General features: G+C 62.5%; 2 protein-coding genes across 2 annotated transcripts; one reads left to right on the top strand and one right to left on the bottom strand.

Annotated features, from left to right (window-relative positions):
* Positions 1–53: 53 nt before the first annotated feature.
* Positions 54–4,473, top strand: ACY1 (aminoacylase 1). The gene is made up of 14 exons (XM_006106449.3): positions 54–226; positions 953–1,017; positions 1,098–1,202; positions 1,515–1,609; positions 1,871–1,947; positions 2,037–2,126; positions 2,228–2,284; positions 2,564–2,637; positions 2,721–2,770; positions 2,856–3,000; positions 3,100–3,168; positions 3,841–3,920; positions 4,038–4,098; positions 4,178–4,473. The coding sequence occupies exons 1-14, from the start codon at positions 133–135 to the stop codon at positions 4,340–4,342; spliced, it is 1,227 nt and encodes a 408-aa protein (XP_006106511.1). The 5' UTR covers positions 54–132; the 3' UTR covers positions 4,343–4,473.
* A 4,280-nt stretch (positions 4,474–8,753) lies between these two features.
* On the bottom strand, positions 8,754–11,560 carry RPL29 (ribosomal protein L29). Its single transcript, XM_014448431.2, has 4 exons — positions 11,421–11,560; positions 10,977–11,021; positions 10,607–10,671; positions 8,754–9,260 (listed from the first exon to the last, which is right to left on the bottom strand). Exons 2-4 carry the CDS (start codon positions 11,011–11,013, stop codon positions 8,877–8,879), a joined length of 486 nt encoding a protein of 161 aa, XP_014303917.1. The 5' UTR covers positions 11,014–11,021; positions 11,421–11,560; the 3' UTR covers positions 8,754–8,876.
* Between the last annotated feature and the right edge of the window lie 10,817 nt (positions 11,561–22,377).

The raw sequence follows: 22,377 nt of genomic DNA, 5'->3' as shown, positions 1-22,377 counted from the left end.
TTTTCCCAGGGGGGGTGGGAGGAACCCGCGGGGGGGGGGGGGGGGGCTTGGTGCAGACGGAGCTCACTGGGCCCCAGCGGCCCGGAGGGCAGTGGCCGCTCGCTCTGCCCGCAGCTCTCCACGCGCAGCACCATGGCCAGCCCGGGTCGCGAGGGCGAGCACCCATCCGTGACGCTCTTCCGTCAGTACCTGCGCATCCGCACGGTGCAGCCCGAGCCCGACTACGGTGAGAACGCGGCGGTTCCCGGGCCTGGAGGGGGCGGGGACGACATCGGAGGCGGGGACGGTGCTTTCAACCAGGCCCCAGCTCCTGTCACCCAGCTGAGCCCCCTCTGCTCCCCCAAAGGGCGCCTCGCCCCTCCAGCCATTCCCTGGGTCCACCCACCCGCGGGCGGTGCAGGGACCTTCCCTGCAGAGGCCCTGCTCCTCCTAAGTTCCGCCCAGCGGCTGGTCAAGGAACAAGTTCCCCTCCCTCCCGGGCCGGGGTCGGGGAGGGGAGGCTGGGCAGCCACTTGGAAGTCTCTCGAAGTCCACTGGGCTGGACAAAGGCCACAGCCCTTCGGAGTCGAGCTTGGTGGCTGGGAACTGTGCATGGTCCAAATTCCTGCTGTGGTTTTCCACCTGGGAGGTGCTGGGTGACTCTCCTGTCCCTGCACATAGCGTCCCCATCTCTAAGGAAGACACTGACTTCCCACCTGACCGTCCACAAAGGGTCACTGATTGGCCGAAAACAACTTCCTCCTGGGGGCAGAAATGCAGGTGTCTCTAGATGCAGGTGTCTCTGAGATGCAGGTGTCTCTAGATGCAGGTGTCTCAGACGTGGCATGTGTTGAGGAGGCAGCAGCGCATTTGGGTCTGCTCCCCTCTCTGGATGTGCCTCCAAGCCCTGCCTGGGCCAGGGGTCAGGGGAGAGCCTGGGAAACAGAGCAGCCCTAAGACTCTGTGTCCGCAGGGGCTGCCGTGGCCTTCCTTGAGGAGAGAGCCCGCCAGCTGGGCCTGGGCTGTCAGAAAGTGGAGGTGAGCCTGGGCCCTGTGTGGTGAGCAGAAGTGGGCCTGCACCTCCGCCTGCACTGAGCTTCCCTCCTGGTCCTCCCCAGGTGGCACCCGGCCGTGTGGTGACCGTGCTGACCTGGCCAGGCACCAACCCCAAACTCTCCTCCCTCTTGCTCAACTCCCACACGGACGTGGTACCTGTCTCCAAGGTGAGTGGGGGAGGATGGGGAGTCAGATGAGCAGGAAGCCCCGGTGCTGCTCCTGGCACCGACTCTGACCTCACTGGGCATCACGCCACCTGAGCAGCCTCTGTCCGGCAGCTGTTCCATACGCAGGGTGGGGGTGGGGGTGGGTCGCAGAGCTGGGGGGGGGGCAGTCTGCTGCCCTCGTCAGCCCTCTTCTGTCACCTTCGCCACCCCGCCTGTCACCCTTCCGGTGGGCTCTGAGGGCAGGCCCACAGCGGGCAGAGTGGATTAATGACTGAACTTGGGCCTTGGGGCCTCTTCCCATCCCTGCCCCAGGAATACTGGAGTCATGACCCCTTTGAGGCCTTCAAGGATGCTGAAGGCTACATCTACGCCAGGGGTGCCCAGGACATGAAGTGTGTCGGCATCCAGTGAGTGTCCTTATTCCCAGTTCCCCACTGTCCCCTGGAGTGTCCCAGAACCTGGGGTGGGACTGGAGAACCTCAAGGCTGAGGAACACCTTGGCCCCTGGCATTGGGCAGAATTGCTGCTGTAACCATTGCATGGACGGGGAGACAGGGGCAGGGACAGGCTGTGGCGAGCAGGGCCAAGGGCCTGGGGCTCCAGCCTGCCCCCCGGAGCATCCGGTGGCTCCCTCGGCACCTGGCTCCCACCCTCTTTCCGCCCCTCAGGTACCTGGAGGCTGTGAGGAGGCTGAAGGCTGAGGGCCACCATTTCCCCAGAACCATCCACATGACCTTTGTGCCAGGTGGGCGTGGCCGGGCAGGGCTCCTTCAGGGAGGGGGAGGGTGTGTTGGGGAATGGCTCCCTCATCTCCCATCCCTGCCGCTTTTACAGATGAGGAGATTGGGGGTCACAAAGGCATGGAGCTGTTTGTGCAGCGGCCTGAGTTCAAGGCCCTGAGGGCTGGCTTCGCCCTGGATGAGGGTGAGCAGGTGGCAGGCCACCGAGTGGCCAGAGGGGATAGGGAGGCTGCTAGGGGGGGCTGGGCCACCCTGCCCTCTGAACCCCCTTTCCTCCCTCCTTAGGCCTGGCCAACCCCACTGATGCCTTCACTGTCTTCTACAGCGAGCGCAGCCCCTGGTGTGAGTGTGGCTTAGAGGGGGGGGTCACTGTGCGGATGGGAGACTAGGCCAGAAGGGGCGGGGCCTGGAGCCCAGGGCCTGTGCCTCCCGGCCCCTCTGGCCTGGGCTTCCTCCCGATCTGAGGGCAGAAAGCAGCCCTGCACTGTGTGTTCTGGGGGACAGTCCCGAACGCCTAAGAGACGGGAGAGGAGCTTGGAATGAGGGGCAGGCCTGGCCCACCCGGCTGAGTGCACCCAGCCTCTCCCGTGCTGAAGGCGCCCCTTCCCCTGCATCCCCCAGGGGTGCGGGTCACGAGCACCGGGAAGCCCGGCCACGGCTCGCGGTTCATCGAGGACACAGCCGCAGAGAAGCTGGTGGGTGGCGCCCAGGGGTGGGATTGGGGATGTCCCGGGGCTCTGTCCTGGGGCCTCTCACATCTACCCTCCTCCACTCCCAGCACAAGGTCGTGGGCTCCGTGCTGGCGTTCCGGGAGAAGGAGAGGCAGAGGTGAGACGGCTGGGAGGCCGGGCGGGGCAGGAGCCTGTGCTGGACGGGAGGCTGAGCCTGGTTCTCATCCGTGTCCCCACCGCAGGCTGCAGGCAAACCCCCACCTGAAGCTGGGCGCCGTGACCTCTGTGAACCTGACGAAGCTGGAGGGCGGCATGGCCTATAACGTGGTCCCGGCCACCATGAGCGCCAGCTTTGACTTCCGCGTGGCCCCGGATGTGGACCTGAAGGTGCCACCTCCACCGGGTTTGGAGGAGGGAGCCGGGTCCTCAGCCCTGTCCTACAGGCTCAGGAGAGCCCGAGGGGTCAGCTCCTCTCCCGTCTCCTAGGCGTTCGAGGAACAGCTGCGGGGCTGGTGCCAGGCAGCTGGCCAGGGGGTCACCTTCGAGTTTGTCCAGGTACCGGCCCAATGACGGGGAGTTGTGGGGGCTGGGGGCTGGGCCTGCCTGGTGGTGTCCCTGTAGGAGTGTGTGCTGGGTGCCCTGGGGAGTCACATGACCCGTTTAGTCCTTAGTTCTTATTCTTACAGCGTGAATCAAGTATTTAGAACAGCGGTTCTCAACCTGTGGGTCGCGACCCCTTTGGCGGTCGAACAACCCTTTCACAGGGGTCGCCTAAGACCATCCTGCATCTCAGATATTTACATGACGATTCATAACAGTAGCAACATTACAGTTATGAAGTACCAATGAAAGTAATTTTATGGTTGGGTCACAACATGAGGAACTGTATTTAAAGGGCCAGAAGGTTGAGAACCACTGACTTAGAAGATAATAGATAATACTTTTATCTGAGTATAAACATGGTCCAGGAGAGGGGGGAGCTCATCCTCTGGGAGAGCCGTCTGGAGGGAGGGACGCTGGGCTGGGACCTGAAGGATGGACAGGAAGTAAGCTGGTGGAGGGCAGCCGAGGGTCCTTTGAGGAACTGAAGGAGCTGGTGGCCGGGCTGGCCAGCTGGCTGTGTGTGCGCGCGCATATGCGCATCCTGTGCTGGGCACATACCCACCCTATGAAAATAGGGCAAGATGCCCAGGCCTTGTCCTGATCCTGCCACCCTTCTCCCCCCAGAAGTGGACGGAGCCCCGAGTGACATCTACTGATGCCTCAGACCCCTGGTGGGCAGCATTTAGCGGGGTCTGCAAGGACATGTGAGCGCACTGGCCCCCCCTCTCCCCTTCCCGCTCTCCTCCCGCTTTCTGTGCCCCTTCAGTCCTGGCCTCGCCCTCTTCCCTGCCCGCCCCACTCACCAGGCTCTGCCCCTGCAGGAGCCTCACGCTGGAGCAGGAGATCTTCCCCGCTGCCACCGACAGCCGCTACCTCCGCGCGGTGAGCTGCTCGCAGGCAGGTGGGCAGTGGGTGGTGCTGGGTGCTGGCCTCCCCCTGATGGCTCCTCCTTGCCCTGCAGGTGGGGGTCCCGGCTCTGGGCTTCTCCCCCATGAACCGCACGCCCGTGCTGCTGCACGACCATGATGAGCGGCTGCACGAGGCCGTGTTCCTCCGTGGGATTGACATATACACACGGCTGCTACCTGCACTGGCCAGCGTGCCCGCCCTGCCCAGCGACAGCTGAGCCCACGCTCCCAGCCTCTGCCCCTGGAGCTTCCACCTGGCCCGTGCCCAGGCCCCTCTCCCCTGCCCCACAATAAAGTCTGTGTGTGGCCAGGGCCGCTGAGACACTGGCAGCAGCATGTTTGTAGAGCAGGGGTGTGTGGTTACCATCCCGCTGACGGGAAAACTGCCTGGCTCTGGGCACCGCCCACCACCCCAGGCTGCGTGTCCTTCACAGCACAGCCACCTGACCCCCAGCCCTGTGGCCGGGTTCTCAACGGCCACCGTATCTACGTCTATGAGGTCGGGAATATCACTCCCACTGAGGGGGACAACAGAGATCTCAGGGCATTACTCCTGGCTCTCCGGGAGCACACGCCGGATCCAGCGCTGGAGGCTGGCAGGGCCCCTGCCAGACGTGGGCAGGTGGGCGTAGCTGGCAAGGCAAGGCTGCCAGCACGGTCACCCTCAGGTGGGCAGGAAGCAGGTGTGGCCCTCCTCTGGTTTGGGGAGCACAGGTCTGTTCATCTTAGGGTCCCAGCACTCTGGGCAGGGGTCACAGAGGGGCCCACAGTCGGCTTCTGTCGGCCAGCCCCGCTCGGCCCCAGGCGGTGCCAGGGGTGAGCCTGTGAGCTGAGCCACCCGCTCATGGCCCTGGTCTAGTCCTGTTCTGACCTCCCTGAGCGTGGGCAGGGGTAGCTGGGAGGGCTGGCTTCTGAAGCTCCTAGTTGTGGCCAGAAGGGAAGCCCAGGGCCTGCAGGCTCAGTCCTGATAGTAATAGTAGCCCCTGCTCACGGGTCCTGACAAGGAGCCAGGACACTGGCCAGCTTCTCGCCTTCCCAGGGTCCCCAGCAGCCCTGACGCAGGTCCGAGCCACTTTAGAGTCTGCTGGCAGCTGACCACGACCACACAGCCTGAGGCAAGGGAGTCAGGTCTGAGACTAAGAACCGGGGACTCGTGCTTCCTACACTCTGGAGGCCGAGGCAGCAGCTGGCTGCAGCCTGAGGAAGCCTGGCTGAGGCCCTGACCTGGGGTCTCGTGAGATTGGGGTCCGCCTCCCCGTTTCAGACTGGACAGGATCACACCCTGTCCCAGGGACATGAGCACAGGCCTCACTTTGGCAGCCGTCCAACCTCAGGCTGGGCCAAACCACCTTCAGGACACAAAACCTGGGCCCCGTCAAGCTCCCAGCCGACACCAGCCGGTGGGGCAGTGCCTGCCAGGATGACAGGCGAGACTTAGCAGCCCAGCTCTGGTTGGCAAACTAACACTTCCTAGGCCCCGCGTGACCTGCTGGGCTCCGAGGCTACGTCCATCCCTCTAGCGCCTTGACCGTGAAACAGACGGCAGCGATGCCCCCTTCGGAGGTAAGGGACCGCATTCCCTGGGCGGCACCTCTTGCCCAGATAATAGCACCCGTTTTGAGCCTCCCAAGTGCCCAAGGTTGGACCATACTCCGCACGACCACTACTCAAGGCTGGTTCGAGGACTAACAGTAACTTACATCTGCGGTGCATCGTGGGCGGCGGCACCGTGAGGGCTCTCTGTGCAGCGGGGAGGCGGGGTTCTGCAGCGCATGCTGGGCCCAGGCTGACCTGCTCCAGATGAGGGGCCCATGCCTTCCATCCAGGGCAGGCCAGGGCCCGCTCCAGAACCAGAACACAGTGGGGCAGGGGGAGGGGTCAGTCTGGGGGACGACAGGAAGCCACCTCCATCCTGCCTGGACCGAGCCTGCAGGTGGGGCAGCGGTCCCCACACTCCTCCCCAGGACTGGCTCTTAGTCTCACATGGCCCCTCCCCCTCAGGTGCCCTTCACCTGCCAGGGGCTGCAGCAGCAGGGAGGTAGCTCGTTTGGTTACCACTGACCGCACTGGAGACCGTCCACAGCGACAGTACAGACACACGCAAGGAAAAGGCCGATTAAAAGCAACCCAAGTGTTAGAAACCATTGTTTCCGCCACGTTCCCTAGGACCCTAACGAGTGCGCTAATCGGTCACTTGGCCTTGGGCTGGATCACTGCGGGCGTTGGAGAGTTCATACGTGTTTACAAAGAAGGGACACTAGCAGGTGCATTGGGTATAACGGCTGTGGGTTGGGATGATGGCAGAGGTGCCTCCCTGTAATGACGCCACAGCAACAGCGGAAGTCTGTGGTCAGAAAGACAGATGTCTACAGCAGCGGTTCTCAACCTGTGGGTCGCAACCCCTTTGGGGGTCGAACGACCCTTTCACAGGGGTCGCCTAAGAACATCGGAAAACATATAATTACATATTGTTTTTGTGATTAATCGCTATGCTTTAATTATGTTCACTTTGTAACAATGAAAATACATCCTGCATATCAGATATTTACATGACGATTCATAACAGTAGCAAAATTAGTTATGAAGTAGCAACGAAAATAATTTTATGGTTGGGGGTCACCACAACATGAGGAACTGTATTAAAGGGTCGCGGCATTAGGAAGGTCGAGAACCACTGGTCTACAGGGACATGAACTGGGAGATCACAGCCTGAGGTTTGCCTGTGGATGCAGCTGCAGCCCAGGAACCCGGCCAGGCTGTGTAAACCGTGTTGGCTGGAGGGGATGCTTTGTTGTGAGGTCAATAGCAGGGGACGTGCCAACCCGGGACCCTTCCTCCCCCTCAATGGTGCATGTACCAGTCCCCATGGGCCCCACTGGGGACAGCCATTCCTCCCCACCAGGGGCATGAAGTAACTGCCCCACTGCAGATGCCAGTAAATGGTCCCAGGTCCAGGGGCACAGGCTTGGTGCCTCATCAATCCTCTCAGAACGGCCCAGCGGTCAGTGCGCAGCGTCAGACCAAGGTTCATGCGTGACCAACCAGACGGTTTCCTCGGCCTGTTGGCTGCTGTGATGCGTGCGTTCCCACCCAGGGTACCACAGACGGTGGAATGCCAACTGCCATCAGGTGGGCAACTACCCAGCTAGAGCCATCCGTGTACCAGGCTCGGCGAACTTCCTGCTCCTTCTTTGCAGAGGCAGGGGCGGGAACATTCTGAGATTGGGCCTCGTAGATGCTATGGGTGGGGAGGCCATTTAGTGGGCACAGGTGACCGAGCCGTGGCAGGGCCAGCCAGTGGCACGTGTGGTCGACCCACCCCTTGATGGCAAGTTCTTCCTCTGGCTGCTCTATCTGATCTCTGCCCCCTTCATAGCTGGGACCAAAATCCCAGGGGCACTGCAGTTTAACAGGTACCTGCTCTCAAAGGCAGCCTGTGGCCCCGCTCCCGTCCCCATCCCCTCAGCTAAGCCAGGTGAGGGGTGAAGGCACTGTGCCAAATGGTTTAAAAGCTCGCTGACACCCCGGGACCCCCACAAAAAGCCTGTGCCTCTACGTTTCTGGTCTAGGGCAGGTGTGTACTTTTTCTGACAGCCTCAGGGACAACAGGCCTCACTCGGACTCTGGACCCCCAAGCTTCTACAGCAGCGCCCGGACCTTTTCTCCTTAGCAGCGCCCCCTGCCACAGCACCAGTGCCAACCAGGCAGCGACTCTATTTCTGGGGACCAACTAATGGGGGTCCCACAAGAGGCCTCTGATCGCCCCCAATAGCCTTCACTTAAGGACTGTACTCGGCCCCCGATGGCTTCTCCTGCTCCAAGTGTCGCTGGGGTAGCTGAAGGTGCGGGTGAAGCTGCTGTTCAGGCCTTCAAGCCTCCCATGACCCTAACACTACTTCAGGCTGAAGACCAGCCTCTTCTCCGGGGAGGGGAGGGCGGCGGATGGGCGACCAGTTAGCCTCCCTTCCTACTGCCTTCACTCTCCCAAGTTCCAGGCTTCCCGCAGCTCAGACATGGATGGAGACCCGCATGTCTTGTCCCCTACGGGGCTCAGTGTGGAGACACTGCACTAGGGGCTCTATGTAGATTCTGCTTCCACTCCTGCTGTGAAAGCGGCCTAGTCAGGTCCCTCCCACACTGGGCACAGACTGCCCCGTGCATGCCCAGCTTTTCAAGAATGTGCTGTATTTCTTGACTTCCAGGGCCACACTTGCCAGGCCTCCCTGCAGGTCAGAAAGAGCCCATCTGGATGTGACCAAGCAGCAGCCATATCACGGAAGTCTCTACTCCACACCCAGGGCCCCAAGCACCGGGGAAGCAGCACCACCCAGCGCAGTGGATGCTGGTACAGGAGTAACAGCCAGTCTGGAACACCAGGCCGGAGCGCAGGATCCTTCCGCTCCCTCCCGTCTCCTTCCTGTGCAAACATCCAGACCTAACAAGGAGGCCTGGGATTTCTCTCCTCACTAGCCTGCTCCAACCAGCCCTCACGGTCTAGGTCCCTTCCTGTATTCCAGGGAACAACTTCTCCACACCCAACCAGCCAGAGAAGGCGGACTCTTCTCCCACAGAAAACGGAGGTACCAAGCCCACCGAAAGCTAGGCCCAGCCCTGGGATCAGACACGGGCTGACAGACAGATCCTGCCGCAGGTTTATTTGTACAAACAGCACAGGAGGACACCAGCGCCACACAGACAGCAGCCCAGGGGGCCCACTAGTCCTTCTGTCCTCACATCGGCAGACGGAGGCCTCTACTGTGGAGCCTTCGTTGGGGGCTGGGCACCTTTGGGAGCGGGAGCCTGAGCCCCTTTGGGAGCCTGAGCCGCAGCCGCACCCGCAGCCTGGGGCTTGGTTTCCGCCTTGGCCTTGGCCTTTGGCCGGCAGGGCCTGAGCCCTTTGGCAATGCGGGCACGAGCACGTTTCCCAAGCTTGGGGTGAGCGATGTAGGCAAGTCGACTGAGTTTGCGGCTGCAGCCCTTTGGGATATTGGGCCTGGGCTCCTTGGGCTTGACCAGGGCCTTGATGGCCTCAGCACGTGCGCTTATGGCCTTGGCGTTGTTGGCCTGCATCTTCTTCAGGCCCTTCTTGTTGTGCTTCTTGGCAAAGCGCATGTTCCTGAGGAACTTGGGGTCTACCTGGAAGGCAGGAAAGGTACAGGCACCTGTGAGTGCAGCATGGGAGGGGGAGGGGGGCAGCGCTGGTGCCCTCTCCATAGCAGCACCCAGAAACTACCGGGCTCAGCTGAGGCCTATTGGAGGCTTGGACAGCATCAAACCCAACCCTGGAAGCTTATCTGCAGAGAAACTCCAGATGTAGCACCACCCGAAGCCAACCACCCACCTGCTGATGCCACAGACAGAGCCAGGCCGAGGGCAAATGCAAGCGCAGAAGAAAAAAATGAAGGCTGCCCCACCCCCTCTGCCCGTTGTAGGACTTTGAAAACCTCCTAAGGCAAGCATGTCAAACTCGAGGCCCGCACATTTTTGCAGCCCAGCCAACATGATATATTAGAAACGTTTTAATAAAAATTTCGTAGCTTTTACAATATCCTGGTATACATAATAAAAAACTACAACGAATGACTAAGATTTAAGTTTATGTGAGCCTCAAAAAACGAAAGCTTCAATTAACATAAGCTAATGACTTCTATAATCGTGCTGCATTCATTTCTCTTACACGGCTTATGCACAGGTGCACCATTTCTCTCCACTATTACTAGCAGCGAATATTTTAGCAGCCGATGGCCATGTCATTAGTCTTAGACTGACTTGTTTGGTGTGCGCTACAGAAAATATTTCGCTTTCGGATTACAAGAAAAATAGGTTTATTTGCGTTACGTTTATTAATTTGTGCAGTTATTCAGTGTCTGTTAACGTTCAAGGAAAAATATTAATTCTTATTTAAACGGTCTATTATTTTAACAGTTACTCATTTATTTCAGCCCTTTGTGTATTCAGCATGTCTCTATCGAAATAAACCTACGTTTCTATGAAAATTGAAGCTTTTGTTTTTTTGAGGCCCACATACACTTACACCTTATTTGGCCCATGCTAGCCTCTGAGTTTGACATGCTCGTCCTAAGGACACCCAGTCCCCTTAAGGAAAGGTGTCAGTTAAATACCAAGTCCGGGCACAACAGACTCAAACAACTGATACAGAAGGAGACCTGAAAGCCGAGGCTCAGTTCTCAGCTAGTCTCAGAACTCCCTGGCGCCGAAGGGAGGCTCCTAAGGGATGCGGTCCACACAGACAAAGCCACCCCAAGCTCAGGGTGGGCAAGGGAGATGGCCGGGCCAGCCCGGAAAGGCACGTCCCACCTGACCCCGAGTTACATCCAGGGCCGGAAAAGGCCGAGTACAGCTTTATGGTGGGTCTGGCAGAGCCCGAAGTCCAGGCAAGAGCTGGCTGGGTAAGGAAGGAAACCGCAGCCCCAAGCAAGCCGAGGGTCAGCTAACAGTGGTGCCAGGCGGCGCACACTTACCCCCTTAAGAGATTCGTATCTTTGTGACCGGGGTTTCTTGATGCCGTTTCTGTGCCATTTTCGCGCTGTGGAGGAAGAAAGGAATGACATCAGCATAAGGTTTCCTCTAGTCTAGTAAGACCCCTCAACACCACAGCTGCCAAGCCTGGGGAACCCTTTACTTCCCAGAGTGGGCTGCCCGAGAGCCGGAAACCCCTTATCACCGAGCACAGAGGGGATCCCCGCGGACCCGGGCCTTCTAAATCCCAGAGGTTATGCGGCTAAAATCAAAACCGGCCTCGGGCCGCAGACATGTGCCCCCTGCCCTGCCCAGGATCTGTGATCCTTGCCAGGGTGCGGGGCGTGAGGAGGCCGGGCCGGAGGCACTTACACTGGTTGTGCGTGGTGTGGTTCTTGGACTTGGCCATCTCTGCACCTGGAAGACACGAGCGGAGGTCAGGGCTGCGGACCCGCCGGCCGGGCCTGCCCTGAGCTGGAGGAACGCGGGGCCGCAAGCCAGGACGAGGCTGCAGCAGATGCCTTGCCCCTGCGGCCTCCACCCGCCTCCGCTCACTCTGCACCACCGGCTCCAGTCCCCGCAAACTCGCTCGGCGAATGGCGCCCCGAAACCAACATCCCGCCGCAAGGTTGCGCTTTCCCCCAAATCCGAGTCCTCCCTTCCCATCCACCCCTCGACCACCCACGAGCGCCAGCCCGCCTCGCGGCCTCCGCCCCCCACAGCAGGCAGCCCGTCTGCCGGTCCTCCCCGGGGTTTGCGCCCCGCCGCCACCCGGGAGTCGCGGATGGTTTCGGATGCCGCGCGGCCAGTACTCACCAAAGCCCGCGGCTCCCGAAGCGCCAGGGACCGGAAGAGAAAGAGGAGGCCGCGGTGCAGCACGGGAAATACGGTCCTCGAGGCCGGAAGGTACTACTGAAAAAGCTTCCCCGGCGCCGGGAAGAAAGGTTCCTAAGGCCGGGAGGGTACCGTCAGCTGGAAGGCGGTGCTACGAGCCTGGTCCCGCCCCTTTCGGTCTTCCCTTCCCTCTCCTTTCTCCTATTCCTCCTGCACCAGGTTCCTTGGCCCAAGTCTCATTAAAACCTGACCTTTTTCCCTAACCGGTTTGGCTCAGTGGATAGAGCGTTGGCCGGCGGACCGAAAGGTCCCAGGTTCGATTCCGGTTAAGGGCATGTACCTTGGTTGCAGGCACATCCCCAGTAGGAGGTGTTTCTAACTCTCTATCCCTCTCCCTTTCTCTCTGTAAAAAAGCAATAAAATATATTAAAAAACAAACAAACAAACAAAAAAACCTGACCTGAAGGCTAAGGGAATCCTTGAGGGGTTTGTTAGGAAGTGACAGACTTTTGTTCTTAAAAAAATACCCCTGGTGCCAGCTGGCGTGGCTCAGTGGTTGAGCATCGACCTAGGAACCAACAGGTCGAGGTTCAATTCCTGGTCAGGGCACGGGTTGGGGGCTCCATCCCGAGTGGGGGTGTGCAGGAGACAGCCAATCAATGATGTTCCTCTCTCACTGATGTTTCTATCCCTCTCCCTTCCTCTCTAAGAATCAATACAAACATATATATTTTACAAAGTACCCCTGGCTACGGCGTGGAGAGTGGACTGTCGAAGGGAAGAGGAGAGAAGGGGAGGCTGAGAAGGGAGGGGTGGAGAGTTGGAACATAAACACTGAAGTTCACGTCCCTCCAAGAGATGGATTCGGAGCTTCTGGGAGAAGGGACGGCGGGGCGCCAGGCCGGGGCTCAGGGTCTGTCGGGAAGAGAGAGGACATTTCCGGCAGAAGCTGGGAGGCGCCGCCACTGGGTATGCCTCACAGCTCAGGCCTCTGATTTTCCCTCTGGAGAGCGCCTGGCCCAGGAGTGATACCGTGTCCCCAGCCGGAATGTGAGCGCGTGGTCCACGCGGGGGCAGCATTGGACCGAGGATGGAGTGGGGCCCTGCGGGAGGTAGGGAGCTCCCCTCCTGCGGGAAGCCCTCCGGCCATCCCAGACCTCTCACTCCCCGCTTTTCACACCCATCCCCACGCCCCTCCCTGCGGATCCAGACCCTGCCTGTCCATTCTCAGCAGGCCCTCTGGGGGAGGTTGGGTCTCCCCTGGCTCCAAGCTCTGGGTGGTGGTCTGGGAAAGGGGGTGTCTTCCCCTAGGGAGGGTTCAGGACAGACAGGGGAGTCTGTGTCCACCGCTTATCAGAGGGGAGGACGCACCCCAAGATGCCGAACAGAGAGGGGCCCATTGAGCAGGAGCCTCTGAGGGTTGGCAGAGGGACCTGGAAGCCTTGCTGGAAGAGGAGGCCTGTGGCTGGGGCCTGAAGGCAGGCCTGTAAGATGAGGGGGGGTGGGGGGAGGGGAGCACACGGTGGGGTGCAGGGGCACAGGCTGGCATTTGCTCCCCATGGCTCTCTGGCACCGGACTACAGCTGACCGGGCCTCCCTGAGCTGTCACTGTACCCCCAAAGCCTCAGAGGCCTGGCCCGCAGTGGGTGTCCTCCGTCCCAGCACACAGCCCTACGTCTGGGGGTCTGGGAGGGGGAAGGCGCATCCTGCGAGGGCCTGGAGCCGGAACCTCTGCATCCGTTATGGCTGGTCCTCGCCTCGCCCTCGGAGTGGCTAGTCCCCTGTTGCAGATGGGGACGCTGGGTTCAGAAAAGTGAGGTGACTTGCCCGGGGCCACCCAGCTTCTACTTTGCCAAGACCACTCCCAGGAGTTCTGGGCTCGAGCTCTGCCCGAGACTCACACCATGTCAGGAAGAGGGGGCGACGCCTCCCTGGAGGGGTCCTCTGGTGCAGTGAGCTCAGGCACCCACGGCAGGTGGCAGGGGGGCCTACCTCAGTCCCCCAACAGGACATTGGTCAGCCTGCCTCTCTGTGTCTGCCCCACACTTGTCCCTTTGTCAGTCCTCGTGTCCAGCACTGCCCGTCCAGCACTGGAGAGCGCGGCCCAGTCGCTGCCTTGACGCGGGGGACAGTGCTCAGTCCTCGCCTGTGAGGGGCCGAGGGCTCTACCTACCTGGCAGCTGTGGCGAGGCTCGGGGAACCCTTCACGCCAAGCACTCGCCAGGGCCGGGCCCTCCTGCAGCCCCCCTGGGACAAGACCTGAACCAGCCAGAAAGCCAGGCAGGAATTGGGGTCCTTCCCCGCTCCCCCACCTCCCGAGGCTGCCCACCCTAAGTGGCAGGGATGGCAGGGGCAGGGACGGGAGAGGGCGGCTGAGGAGCAGCCGGTGAGTGTGGAGTGTGGCAGTGAGGGGCACCTGGTGCCCCGCCTCTCCTACCACCTGGCCCCAGTGTGGGGGGGAGAGGGCAGCGGCTGAGAGGCCCCAGTGCCGGCTCAGCCCTCAGCGCCGCCTGCCCGCCTGGCACGTGCCCTGGCAGCGCAGGCTTAATCGATCGTTTCCGCAGCAGCTCCGGGAGGCGCAGGGGCGGCTTCCCCTTGACTCCCGGTTCCCGGAGGCTGCGGCTTCGCTAAAAATAACTGGAATCGCAGCTCTGGGCCGGCGTGGCGGGGCCTGGTCACGGGGCGGGGCCTGAGCGGCGGGGCGGGGCCTGGCTGCGGGGGCGGGGCCTGGCTGCGGGGCGGGGCCTTCTGCAGTTTGCTGCCTCCGGAAGGGATGCCCTGCGAGGAGATGGAGAGGAGGGTTGGCAGGGCAAGGGGTGCAGGACGCGGAAGGGCACGTGGCCCTCTCTCACCCGCTTCTCTCCAGGCCTGCCCCCCACGGCGGTGTTTCCGGAGCAGAGCTGGGGTGCAGGCTGGCCTTGACCCCGGTGGCATCGCGGAGGGGGGCCCGCCTGGCTGCGGTGGTGGTAGTGGCAGTGGGCTCTCTCCAGCAGGAAGTCTGTGTCGAGGAGAACCCCACAGACACTCAGGGCGGGGCCCCTCCACCCCTTCCTGCCCCGCACCGTCAAATGTACCCGACTACGTGTGAACGGCTCCCCACACGCAGGGGAGACCACAGATTTCAGCTGCCTGGACGCTGCTGGAGCCGGTCTGCCACAAACCAGGGGGCGTGGGTGCGGGTCATGGTGCTATGGCTGCCTTTGGGATATCACCTTATCTCTCCAGACCTCAGTTTCCCTACAGCCCAACGGGCAGTACACAGTGGCCAGCGGGTGCGGATCACCCACAATGCCTGGGGCCTGTTGATTGACTCTCACTGTCCGCCTGGTTCTGGATGGGAACGCTGAGGCTGCAGAGAAAGCAGCCATTGGCCTAAGAGCGATGGGCCAGGAGGGCAGGTGCAGCTGGATCTGGCTGACTCGCACGGTGCAGGGAGGTGGTGGCGAGCTGGCTGGGGACTGGCCACCTGCAGGCTGACTCGGGCCTGTCTTCCCCCACCTCCCTGGCCTCTAAGGGCCCCCACCCAAAGGTGCAGGTCCTCACATTTCCCTCATTGGTCTTGGGAGAGGTGAGGTGTAAGGGACCCCCTTTACATCTTCCTTCCACTCTTCTCCCACCTGTGTTCTCTGCCCAGCTCTGGCCCCCGGACGTGAGGTCAAAAGGCAGAATTCTCCTGGCCCAGGCAGTGTGACCTTCCGCTAGGTCTCCGCCTGGGCCGGCCAGGCTGCAGGGAGAGGGGCAGGCAGGCCGCCTGTGACCTGGGGGTCCAGGCTGCCCTGGGGCTGGCCGAGGTTGGGCTCAGATGGGGGCGTTCAGATACCCTAACGTCCCAAAGGGGACTCTGGCTGAGGGCTCCGGCTGAGCGAGTGTGAGATGCAGCATGCAGAGCCCAGAGCCCAGAGCCCAGGGCCCAGGTTCAAGTCCTGTACCTGCTACCAGCTGGCTGAGGACTTGGACGATCACTCAGGCCTCCATCAGCCACCTGTCCTGCCTACAGTAACAGGGCCCCTCTGTGTGTCACACGCTGGGCCCACCTCCGTGACGGTGTCACCGCCATGCCTGTGTCTGTGGGAACAGTGCCCCGGGGGCTGAGCAGGGCGAGGCCTGTCTCCTGAGGAATGACCTGCAGCCAAGTTGGGCCCAGAGGTGGCGGGCAGTCAGGGCTGGGTGCACATGTGTGCCCACGTGTGTCACGGGGCCCTGACTCTGTGGGGAGCAGTTGGCAGGAGCCCCACAACCCTCTGGTCATCACCACGCAGCAAATCAGTGTGTTTCACAGGAGATACCTGGGTGGCCAGGGCAATGATGGCCGTGGACACAGGGCAGCTCCGCAGCGACTGTCAGCAGCCCGGCTCAGTGGAAAGGGACAGACAGGAGCACCGTGCTCCAGCTCCTGGCCTCGGGCCACATGGAGTCTCAAGGCCCAGCACACACAGGAAAGGCAGCTAACAAGGCCTTCCCGGCCCCTTCTCCATGGCTTACCCACAGCCTCCTGGGTAGACGGGGACACTGAGGCTGGGGGCAGGCTGTCTAGGCGCATGAGTGCCTCCCCGTTTCCCCGGCCTCCCCCAAGACTCAGATGGGGTGCAGGAGAGGAGCGCTATTTAGGAGTCTGGAGACCTGGGTTCGAGGCTGTGGCAAAGGTGGCCAGTCCAGGCAAAGCCTCACCTCGGATCCCCTTCCGTCCGTCCATCCGTCCATCCGTCCGAGGGCCCAGCGCATAGCACAGCGCCTGCAGGGGGAGCACTTGGCCACGGGGATCTCTCACTGGCGGGGCCACCATCTCCACCTCCACAGCTGGCGAGGTGACCTCAGCCCAGCCTCTTGACCTCTCTGGACTGGGGGTGTCCCTCTGAGCAGTGGCACCTTCCCCAAGTCCCCCAGAGACAGGAGAGAAGAGACTCCAGTTCAGCACAGGAAACCGGGGGAGGAAATGGGCGGTGGAGGGGGCGGCCCCATGCTCTGCAGCGGCATAGTGAGCTCAGGAGGGCCTGCACCCAGACGGACTTTCTCCTTCAGGCCCTGTCTGCGTGGAGGCTGCGGGCCAGCGCCTCTGCCTAACCCGACCCCTCTGACCTCACTCTAGACCCCACTGTGTCCACCCAGCCCTGCTCATCCCTCCTGGGCCCGGGCCGGTCTAGCTGCCCCCACCCCATGGCTGGTGCTCGCGGCGGGGGCTGCTCTCTGTGCTCAGAGCACGCTGTTCCCTTGCTCGTGCTGTCCCTCTGCCTGGACCAGCGCTCCCTGGCCTGTCAGGACCACCCCAGCCAGACCAGGCCCCTCTCTTTGCACCTCCCTGGTGTGCTCTGTCCGGGTGTCCCCCTTGGGGGTGAGGGGCTCCCCGGGGGTAGGCCCAGGCCCCAGCATCCTCTGGGCTGGGCTGCGCCCAGGGAGAGCTCTCGGCTTCTTCTTTGCCGCTGCTACTCCTGAACACAGCCCAGGATTATTCCCCGGGAGCAGCCGGGCCGAGGGGAGGCCAGCCACTTCACACCCCACACCTGGCCTCCTGGAGCCCTTGCTGGGTCTTTGCCGCCCCCTCAGCAGCCCGATCGTCCCTGAGGGGCTCAGGGCTCAGGCTTCCTCTCTCCTCTCCCCGAGCCGAGCCGCCCTCAGCAGGAGAGAGTGGGTGGGAAGTGATGGATGCGGGCGGGGGAGGGAGACGGCAGTGGCTGGTCCTCCGTGGAAATCCAGGTCACTCCCGGCCTGCTCACAGCCGTCGGTAATTAGGGGCCAGCAGGACGTGGGCAGGCTGGTGGCAGGAGGCCTAATTGTCTGATTTTTCAGGTAATTAACGGGAGGCTGTCTGGCCTGTCCCCAGGGGCCCAGCATCCGCTCCCCCCATCCCCTGGGCAGCCCAGCCGCCTAATGAGGCCAATTATGAGTGGTGCCCTGGCTTGCCACCTGGGAAGGCCGCGTGGGGATGGCACGAGGTGGGGCTCAGCCAGCACCTCCCCGAGACGGGGGTGTGGAGGCGCTGCCTGGGGGTCTCTGCTGCTGCTGTCGAGGGGTGGCCCACCCCACCTCTGGGACCCCCCTTCTAGCCCCTCTTCTCAGGAGCAGTGTGCGGTCCAGTCCTTCCGCTGCCCTCCCAGCTGGGTGGCCTTGGGCGTGTCACTGCCCCGTCTGGCCCTCTGTCCATCGGGGAGGAGGCGCGTAGGGGGCTCACCTTCTTCCACTTCCTGTACCTCCCTCGGGAGGAGAGGGAGGCCGCAGGGGCTGGGGCCTGAGGTCACCGGTGTGCCCAGAGCCCCCTCTGCCAGGCGCCTGGCGGCTGAGGGCAGCAGGGACCGTCTTCTGGATCCACCCCAGGCCGTCAGGGGCTGGTCAGGGTCCTGGGAGGGCAGCGGAGGTGGTGGGGTGGGGAGGAGCGTCTGGGACTGGCCAGACCTTTGGGACCTGAGCCCAGTGGAAGAGGGGAAGCAGGGACCCTCCAGGAAACGGGGGGCTTTGGAGATCGTGGTGGAGCTGGTGCTCCCGGACACACAGGGCAGAGCCCACGGCCGCGCCCAGCCCAGCCCAGCCCTCTGTCCGAGGCGGGAATCCATCTTCCGTGGTCAGTCCCGCCACTAGTGGCCCAGGAAACGGGGGAGCAGGGGGCCCTGAGATGTTGAGGTTTTCGGGCTCCTGTGGCTCCTCTGTTTTAAGAATTCTGTGACCTAATTCCACGCTGACGAACCGCATGCCGCCCCAACTCCCATAATCGTCAGCTCCTGCGATTTTCCCTCCTCCTGGCGGCCTGCAATCTAGGTCAAGGGTTTCCCAACCGTGTCCCCGGAGCCCTCGTGTGGGAGCTGGAGGGGGAGCCCCTGACCCTCCCGCGGAGCAGCTGGACTTTGATCTCCGAGAAAACATTAGTCGCCTCTCCCGGGGAGTCTGGCCGGCTGCCAGGCCTGCGCAGGGCCGCGGCCTCCACACTGGCACGTTGTCCTCAGAAAACCCCACGAGGAAGGTGGCATCCCACGGGGCTTTCCCACGAGGGGCTGAGGCGCCTGGGGGCTGAGGCTGAGCCGCATGGCCCAGGTCGCACGGCCGGCGGGAAGGACAGCTGGGACGCGGACCCCGTACCCACTTTGAGCCGCCGGGAATATGGGTTCAGCAGCTAGAAAGGAAACGAGGTGCAGGCGTTGAGGGAGCATCACGTTTCACGATGAGTGTCCTCCGGGGTGGGGGGTGTGGGCACGCCTGCCTCTCTGCCCCCGAGGAGCGTGTCCCAGCCCCAGGTGGCCAGGCGCCTGCACCCCACCACGTGGCGTCTGCGCACACGAGGGTCCATCTGCCTGTCTGCTTCCCTTCCTTCTGCCGTGGGCTCTGCTGCCCCCGAGGGCCAAGCCAACCAGATCCAGCCCAGAAACAGCATATGTTTCCAGCCTCCGTGCGTCCAAGTCCTCAGTCGCCTGGTGTGACGCGCTCCTGTGTCAGCTTGTCCAGAACTCGGGGGATGGGGGGCTGGGTGAGGTGAGGAGCATGGGTGGCCTCCTCCGGGCTGAGCCGGGGTGAGACCCGGACGGAGCTCAGACAGGGAAGTGGGGACCAGTCCTCGCTAGACCTGGGCTGCCTTGGAGACTCAGCCTGGGGAGGAAGAGAGGGGTGGGTGGCCCAGATTCACCCTGGACCTACGGCTTGAGCCTTAACGTGGAGCCGAGGCCACAGGTCAGAGGCTCGGGTTTGAGTCTTGTCCGGTGGTCAGACGTCCAGACTTGGCTTGCCGTCAGGGGTCCGAGGGTACGGCCCATGGGTGGGAACCCAATAAGGATGGAGAGCCAGGCACAGTCTGAGGTCAGGGTCAGGACTCAGGCTGCAGTAGGGTCAGAGGTCAGGGGTCAGGATCGGCCTTCCTATTTCCTGGAAATGAGCTGGGACAGGACCAGTGACAGAGGGGTGCCTCTGACAAGCTTTTAGGGAGTGACCATGACTGTGAAAAGGACTAGAGCAGGGCCGGGGCCTGGCCGCTCTCGGGATGGGAGCCTCGGTCGCTCGTCTTTGAAACATGGGTGGTCATGGCACCCGCCTCCATCAGCATCATGCTCCATCAGCGCTGCCTGCTTCTGCCCCCTGGGCTGGGGGTGGGGGGCGATGAGCGGACACAGTGAGGATGAGTGGCTGGGGCAGGTACGAGGGAGAGCAGGCACTGGGGCCTTTGTCTTTAGGGTTTTTATCTCTCTCCTGCAGGCGGATCTTAGGGGAGGTCTCAGCAGAATACTCATCCCGTTCAGGGTTGAGGTCGTCACTGATTGGTCAGCACCAGGGCAGGGGGGGCTGTTCGTCTTGGCTGCTTTTCTGGGCCTGGAGCCTCGATGTGATCACTAGGGAGGTGACCTGTACCTGCTGTCAGATGCTCACCCAGTTTGTCCGCCGTCTGCCTCAGTTTCCCCATTCCACCTGCTAAGGAATCGTCCCAGCTTCTTGCCATCCTGTCCCGGGTTTGCCGCCTCTTCTCCTTCCTGGGCCCAGCGTGGACAGATGTTTGGGGACCAGCCCACGGAGCAGCCAGGGAGGGAGCGGGGGAGCAGGCCAGCAGGAACGAGAGGCCATCGGGCGGAGGAGAGGGTGCCAAGGAGGCAGCCTTATCACAGGCCTCTCTGTTCTCATCTCCCACAGGGCCGGTCACGGATCAGCCTCAGGCCATCCACCCACCGCTGGGGCCCTGACCCCCGCGGCCGCCCCCTCCACAGGGGCCACAGGAGATTCACCGGAGGCAGGAACCAGGCACGTGTGAGGGGTGGAGGCTGCAGGGAGTGCGGGGAGCCCGGGAGGGGGCGTGGAGAGCCAGCAGAGGACGTGTGGACCAGAGGGCTGCCCTCCCACCCGGGACACGAAGCCTCCAGGGCTTGGCTGTGAAGTCCCGGTCACCTCCTCCGGCTGAGCTATTAATACCAGCCGGGCCCACGCACCCTTGCTGGGAGGACGCCGAGTTCCTCCGGGGCTAAAAGCGGTCTGGGGTGGGGGTGGGCCAGGCACACTCTTCTCTCCTTGTTGGAGGAGCTGTGGCCAAAGGCCAGGCTGGCCAGGAAGGGGGCCAGAGCCAGGGTGGGGGTACACGGGGTGTCGGCCCTGGGATTTCAGGTCGGAGCAGAAAGGCATTGGCCAGTCTGATCCCCAATGCTCAGAGGCCCAGGAGGGGGCTACCGGTGGTCCCACCCAGGAGGGACCCCACCCAGGAGGTCCCACCCAGCTCTCCTGCCCCTGGCCTCCACCAGGACCTTCCCCTTCCCCTCGGACCTCAGCTTGGTCTGCCCCGGCCGCAGTGGGGCTGGGGCTGGGGGCTGCTCTTACGAGGAGGGTCCTAGATGGGGAAAGGGGGTTCCAGGGCTAAGTTTGGAGACTCTGGGGGGAGCGGGGGCGCCTAAAGCACTGCCACGCGGGTTCCCGCGTTCTCTGAGGTGGGCGTTCCTGGCCGTCCATTTTATAGATGAAGAAATTGAGGCTCGGCCACCCACCCGGGCTGAGCTGGTTTGTCAGATTCCAAGCCCTACCTGCGTTGCCTCCCCTGTCGTGTTGTCATTGCGAAAGGAGGTTCCTTGGTTTGTGTCGGGAATCCATGAGCCAAAATGTCCCGGGCGCCCTCGTGTCCCAGGCCCCCTGGGGCGGCGGGACCAAGCATGGGAGCCTGCACACCCCCTCCTCCTGCACCGCGACACCCCCTCCCAGGGGTCAGCGGCCACTTCCTCCCGCTTCCCGAGCTCAAGGGCACACCCTGGGGGCCTGCGCCCGTCTCCTGGGCTCCGGCCACGGCCACCCGAGGCCACCTGCTTCCCGCCGCATCCTGTCCTTTCACACGGCAGGTGCCCCGGGACCCAGACACAGACCCCAGAGGAGTGCACACTTGGCCGGACAGTCCCAACGAGAAGATGCCCGAGGTGTCAGCCCGAGGCCGGAAATCCCGACAGCTGCCTGGCTCCCAGGGCTGGGCACGGGGCCCTGACCCAGGGCAGGCGCGAGTCAGGTGTCCTGCGGCGTTGGGGGAGGTGGCGGCGGAGCCAGGACAGTCCGCCTGCCTGTGGTTAGCAAGTCTGTCAGCACCTCCCGGCTGCCAAGCTAGCGAGGCCAGGCACTGTGAGGCTGGGGGTGGGGGGGATCTGAGGGGGACAGCCCCTGCCGGAGGTAGAGGAAGGAAGCCCAGTCCTAGGCTGAGACCTGCCCAAGAGATGTGAGCAGGGAACAGACCCGTCCCGTGGGAGCTGCTAGAGGGGGACATTTCCTGGTGGCTGGTGGGGAACGGGGGTGTCCCACAGCAGAAGGCTCTTGATGTCCTAGGCTCAGGGGAGCTCTGGACCTGCCTCCCCTCCCCAGGTCCCCACTCAGCCAGGAGGCCGGGGCCCTGCAGGACCAGGCAGGAGCCCTGGGGCCTCAGCTGACCAGGGCTACACTCCCCACAAGGAAAGGCGCTGGCCCCGCCCTGCGTGGCTTCTCCTCAGCCCGGGGAGGGTCTCAGCCTCGAGCTGATGGAGACGGGCCAGGCCAGCTTCAGACAGCTGGTCCCGACAGCCTCTTGGCCATTCCACTCACCCCTGCACCCGCACGTCTCCTAACGCCCACACGCCCACCTCCTCAGGGCCGCCTTCCTGGATTGATGGAGAAGAGGAGGCACCCCCTTCCCAACGCCCACACCAGGCCCTGCCCACCAGGCCAGCAGAGCCCAGCCCAGGACGGCTTTCGCCTCCATCTCTCTGCTCCCACTTTCCGCTGCTCAGTCTGGGTCCCCTACCTGTGTCCCTGCCTCTCCTCTCTGGGATTATCTTTGTACTTTGCTCTCTCAGTGGGGCCTGACTCTCACTGTTTAAGTCTTCGTGGTAGGCCCCCCTCTAAGGTACGCGTAACCCAAGAGCAGCCAATAAGGGGCCTTGAAAAAGACCGACTTAAAGGGACAGAAGAGAAACACGGGACAAAAAAAACCAGGAAAATGAAAACAAAAAAACTGACAAAGACAAAGACAATACAG

The sequence above is a fragment of the Myotis lucifugus genome, unplaced genomic scaffold (assembly GCF_000147115.1).
Source record: "Myotis lucifugus unplaced genomic scaffold, Myoluc2.0 scaffold_828, whole genome shotgun sequence".
Taxonomy (NCBI): domain Eukaryota; kingdom Metazoa; phylum Chordata; class Mammalia; order Chiroptera; family Vespertilionidae; genus Myotis; species Myotis lucifugus.
The sequence above is the reverse complement of the archived record's forward strand: the minus strand, read 5'-3'. Positions and strand labels throughout refer to the sequence as shown.

Coding starts and splice junctions, on each gene's coding strand:
- ACY1 (XM_006106449.3), top strand. CDS start 133: ATGGCCAGCCCGGGTCGCGAGGGCGAGCACCCATCCGTGACGCTCTTC. Junction 2,771..2,855: donor CGGGAGAAGGAGAGGCAGAG/GTGAGACGGCTG, acceptor TCCCCACCGCAG/GCTGCAGGCAAACCCCCACC. Junction 4,099..4,177: donor ACAGCCGCTACCTCCGCGCG/GTGAGCTGCTCG, acceptor CTTGCCCTGCAG/GTGGGGGTCCCGGCTCTGGG.
- RPL29 (XM_014448431.2), bottom strand. CDS start 11,013: ATGGCCAAGTCCAAGAACCACACCACGCACAACCAGT. Junction 10,672..10,976: donor CCACACCACGCACAACCAGT/GTAAGTGCCTCC, acceptor CTTCCTCCACAG/CGCGAAAATGGCACAGAAAC. Junction 9,261..10,606: donor GATACGAATCTCTTAAGGGG/GTAAGTGTGCGC, acceptor CCTGCCTTCCAG/GTAGACCCCAAGTTCCTCAG.